Source organism: Delphinus delphis, chromosome 5 (genome assembly GCF_949987515.2).
Source record: "Delphinus delphis chromosome 5, mDelDel1.2, whole genome shotgun sequence".
NCBI lineage: Eukaryota > Metazoa > Chordata > Mammalia > Artiodactyla > Delphinidae > Delphinus > Delphinus delphis.
In genome coordinates, this window is record NC_082687.1 from 101,781,090 (window position 1) to 101,786,497 (window position 5,408).

Below are 5,408 nucleotides of genomic sequence, written 5' to 3' on the forward strand. Positions count from 1 at the left end.
AACAAAAGTGCCTGCCTTGCAGGGTTGCAAGGATTAAATGAATCCATACATGCGCAGCCCGGGCACAGAATGAGTCTCTACAGTGCCTGCCTTTGCTGTTAGCATTAACCCTCCACAACCCTGCACCCACACCGGCCACCCTTCTCTCTCCCAGCATGCCCCACACAGTCCCGTGTCCAGGCCTCTGCACTGGCCACTCCCTCTGCCCAGAGCACTGCTCCCCCTGGACACTGGTGTCGCCCTGAGCCTTCCTTCTCCATCTGTGTCTCTCTTCTTCATGCCTCTTGCTTGACTTCCCTAAATCAAATGGCAGCCACATCACTCCACTCACTCTGTTTTATTTTGCGTCACGTCAGTATCACTGCCTGACACGACATTTCAGAGTCTGGACAGCATAATACACTGCAGTACAATACAGTATCATAGTGTTGGTTTGCTGTCTCTCTCCCACTGAAACATAAGTTCCCAGACCTCAGAGTAATTAATTGGCAACTGTATTCCTAGAAGAGTGCCTAGCACGTAGTAGGTATAAATAATTGTAATGAATGATGAGTGCTATTGTGCAGAAGGCATTCCCCAAATCCTCACATAACCCATGTTTCCTGACACAGAAATTGTTTGAACTGGGGCCGAGAACGTTTGCCACCAAAAAACTTTTCTTGTGACAACCTGTCTTTTAGAATAGAAGAGTTGCATTTTAGAGATTTTTCAGATCAATTAGAGTTTCTGAAACTATGTTCCCTGAAACTGTGATCTCCAAAGAGAGAGTAATAAGGAATTGTACCAAACAGGTATTCACAAGGTCAAAGACATTGGAGAACAATGCAGAATTCTCTCCTGCTTGGGGAGTCACGATGCACAGGAAAAGTTCTAAGAAGCCCTGTAGAAAACAGATATTGTACCTCGGTTTGCTGAATTTATTTCACCCTAGACCCTATCCACTAATATTTGCATCATGAAACACGATTTGGAAAACTGCGCTCTCGTATAAGTCTTTCAATTTACACAGGCAGACAGAAACTGAGACCCAGAGAGGTGAGTTGACTCATTCGAGGTCACACAGCTATCTCCTGAATCTCAGAGTAGGGCACTTTTCACTGCCCTTGATGTTTCCCTAATGGTCCACTTAGCAATCAGCTCACAAGAGGTAAAAATGGAACACTAGACTTCAGATTCCCATATCAATCTGACTAAATCATATATGAAAACTAATGTATCAAATAGGATTCGCTTTCAATCTCACCATAGCAGAAAGTCAGTTATGCATTCAGCAGCAGTTTATTAAGCATTATGTACCAGTCACTGCACATTTTGCAGTGAGTAAGACCTGGTTGTTCAGGAGACTGACAATAAAATTCTCCCTAAAGAGACCAAAACTGATTGAACCATCCTTGAGAAGCCTGCTTCAAAGTAGGGACCTGTACGAAATTACATGTTCACATTTCATTTGCTTCCATTAACAACGCTCACATTTAGATCTAATGGTAATAATATGCTCTGGTCTGGAGTGGCTCTGGAACTAAATGCTCCCCTTTGCTGCGCAGACTGCACAGAAGAAAAACAAAAAGACTGGAATTCATTGGGCTTTTTCGTCGATTTTCCAATTTCAAGTTCATTCAAATATCATCTCTGGCTCCTACATTTTAGTTAAAATGCATTCCCTCACTTCCTATTGTCTACAAATGAAAATGCCTATTTAAAAACTGGTTTTGTTTTTTGAAAGCATATCAACTCACACATTTCAAAGCCCTTCAGAAAACACAGTAGATCAAAAGCCATGTAACTTTAAAACATTATAGATATGAGGTTGAGAAGGACCAGGTGATTATTCTATATGATCTTTTCAATGAACTGATAGCATCTGTCTAGGAACCAGGAGAATTGTTTTATGTTATGTAATTAGAAAAAGAAGATTCCAAATGAGAAAAAAAAATGGAATTCCAGGCTTGAGAAGTCCATATTTGATGTTGTGGCATGAAGCCAGCTTTCAGCACAGACTCAAGATGTGTGTATCTAATTTTTTAAAATTCTGAGATATCAGAAACTCTTCAAGTTCTCTTGCCCCTGTGTGTACCTTTAAGGCCAAACTGACTGTAAAGAAAATAAATGGGTGCTTCCAGACCCAGCCAAAATCTTTCCTGCTTTTAAGGATGCTCTCATGGCTTCTCTAGGAGCCATCCTGAAAACCAATCTGGCAAAGCAACGATAATCACCCCATAGAATACATAATTCGTGTCTATTCGACACCAGAACAAATCAGGAAGAATTCCTCAGCTGTAGCAAAGACACACAGCAGGGAGAAACTGCAGAAACACAGGCCACAGGAAGCAAGATACAGGAAAGCCACACACAATTCCATCAGCGCTACACACACATTGAACCTTATTGCTTAAAAATCAGCCCAAACACAAATAAGTCACTGAACAATCTATTCATTTAAAAGGGGAGGGGAGAGTATATTTTTTAAAGAAAAATACCACTTTTTTTTTTTTAGAATCAATCACCATCTTATCTTGTCTAACAGAACCGTTGTTCCATCTCTGCTAGGCTAGGGTATATTTGACTGAGTTTTTTCCAACTGCTTCTGCCGAATCTTTCCTCAACAAATCAGTCTGGTGAGGTTTCTAAGCACATGGACTACTACACCGACACAGAAGGCATGATAAACTGAGCAGCAGTGGAGATGTATGTGTGTGTCCAGTGTGTATTCTGCATGCTGGCTAATGTCTACGCGGTTATGTAGATCCACAAAGAGCAGTTCTTAGGCCGTTAAATGGAATCCATTTGGGGTGAAAGGCGTTATTTTGCCTAATGAAATCTCCCCCTCACAGTCCAGCTCCCAGACAGGCTGGGCAGCAGGGTCACCATCTGGGGACGTCTGAGAGATCTGGGACGTGCGACTGAAAGGGCTCTCCTCTTCCTCCTTTGTCCACCTCCGCGTCACCCGGGGTCACCGCGTTGGGGATCATATGGACGTAGGCAGCTGCGATCTCCTTGTGGAAGGCGGTGTCCTGGTTGCAGGAGATGAGCTCATTGCTGATGTTCACTGTCTCCACCTGAGTGCGGGAGCAGAGGTGGCTGCACCCCAGCAGCTGGGCAAACACCTTCCGGAAGTCAGCGTTGAAGGCGTAGATGATGGGGTTGAGGGAGGAGTTGGCCCAGCCAAACCAGATGAAGACTTCGAAGGTGGTCTCGCTGACGCAGGGGAAGCCCTCAGGGTGTCCGCTGCAGAAAGGGACCATGCAGTTAAGGATGAAGAAGGGCAGCCAGCAGCACACGAAGACCCCCATGATCACCGATAGGGTCTTGAGGACCTTGGTCTCCTTCTTGATAGATGCCCGCAGGCCGGTGTCGGGCGCACAGGCCTCACGGCTCCGGCAGCTCTGCGCGTGCTCCGCGGCCCTCTCCAGGGAGGTAATCCTGCGGATTTGCACCTGGGCGATGCGGTAGATGCCCGTGTAGGTCACGATCATGATGGCCACCGGGATGTAGAAGCTGATGAGTGAGGAGGAGACTGCGTAAGTTCGGTTCAGGCTGGAGTCACAGTTTTCCGCCCTCAAGTCTGGCTCCCCGGCTTCCTCCCAGGGCGTCCGGTTGACCAGGTTAGATGGTGGCTCCACCCCACCCCAGGAGCCCATCTTGTGCCAGTGGAGCTGGACTGGGATGAAGGAGATGAGGATGGACAAGGTCCACGCCAGGCCGACCATGACCAAGGCCACACGCTGCGTCATCTTGCACTTGTAGCAGAAGGGCCTGGAGATGGCCCAGTAGCGGTCCACGCTGATGATGCACAGGTTCAGGATGGAGGCGGTGGAGCACGTGATGTCGAAGGCCACCCAGATGTCGCAGAAGGCCCCAAAAGGCCAGTAACCGGCCACCTCAGCGACCGCCTTCCAGGGCATGACCAGCAGCGCCACGAAGAGGTCAGACACAGCCAGAGACACAATGAAGACGTAGGTCATCCTGGCGCGCAGGTGGCGACTGCGCACGATGGACGCGCACACCAGCACATTGCCCAGCAGGGTCCAGACGATGAGCAGGGTCAGGAGGCAGGCCGTGACCACTTGCGCTGGCCCCAGCAGCGTCGCCCCCTCCGAGGCCCCCACGGCGCCCCCCTGCGCCAGCTGCTGCTGCCGGGACCGCGCCCGGTAGGCGGTGCCGTTTCGCCCAGGCGGCAGCATATCGAGTTCGGCGGCACAGGCTGGCTGCGCGCGGTCCCAACTTCTGCCCTGCGTTCACCGGGCGGCCCCATCGGGTACCCGGGGGGTGGTACCCCGGGACCCGCGGCTAAGGGATCCCCGAGTCTCGGGGGGCGCTCACCGTGAGCTGCGCCGGGGCCCCGGGGCGCGCTGGCACCCCTCTTGCCTCCTCGACCGCCACCGGGTCTGTGGCCGCGTTGCGCCGCTCCAGTGCCGGGAAGCGGCCGGTGCCGGAGGGGCTGTTCCCGGGAGCCGGCAGTGAGCCAGCCGGCGACGGCGGCTGGGTCTGCTTCGGAGCCGGATAAGCGAAGAGCGAGCCACCACCGAGGGGGCGGGGGCCGGGAGCGGCCGGCGCCGGGCTAGCGCTATTGCGCGGCCTCCTCCGTTCCTCGCTGCTCCCGGGGCCCGCGCTCCCGCACCCGCCCCCCGCCACCGCACTCCCCAATCTCCTGCGTACCCGCCCCACCTATGCCTTGGCGCCCTCACTCTTCAAGCTGCGTCCGCCAGAGTTTGGGGGCAAACCCGCAGGTTTGAGAGGCGCTCTAGTACCAGACCCCGGCCCTCTGAAGACCCAGACCCGCGCCCCGGGAAGCCGAAGAGGTGTCTGGCCCAGCCCAGGTGCCCTGGGCACTTTTGGGGAACAGGGCGGTGGAGTAGGAATGGGGAGAATCACTGGCTTCTAGACTGGGAAAGGGCGTTTGTAGGGTCAAGAGGATGGCCTTGGATTTCTCATAGACCTAAGTCCCACTCCGGACTGGCTGTGTGACCTTAAGAGTCCTCCTTAACTTCCTTGGGACTTGGTTTCCTCGTCCACAAAATGGGGTAAACGATTCCTTCCTTCTCCATCGGGTGGTGTAAGGGTTCAGTGAAGCCAGGAAGTGGTGTCTCCTGGGAACATCTTCTCCCAGCCTCCCCCGGAACATCCATCCTAAGATTGGGACTTAACGTGACCTCTTGGGAAAGCCTATTCCCCACCCCCAATCCTTACACGGCTTTTCCTTTGGGGAATAATTTTGGATGAACCCAGCAGGTGAAGAAGAGCCCCAGCCAGGTGCCTTCTCCCTGCAGGGTGCATTCAGTCTTTACAGGGATGGATTCCTATCTCATGCTTAACAGATGAGGAATCTGAGGCTTGAATAGGTGGCCCAAAGCCCAAATTCTTAAAAAAGAACAGTGGGGAGACACTGGAGAGGGAGGGCAGTGTTCCTG

The 5,408-nt window shown here is 51.7% G+C and overlaps 1 protein-coding gene across 1 annotated transcript; it reads right to left on the reverse strand.

Moving 5' to 3' along the window:
- Positions 1 to 847: 847 nt before the first annotated feature.
- Positions 848 to 4,181, reverse strand: DRD5 (dopamine receptor D5). Its single transcript, XM_060011798.1, is given in 2 exon segments — positions 848 to 2,926; positions 2,928 to 4,181. Coding segments are annotated over 2 exon segments (1,419 nt in total). The 3' UTR covers positions 848 to 2,761.
- Positions 4,182 to 5,408: the final 1,227 nt, after the last annotated feature.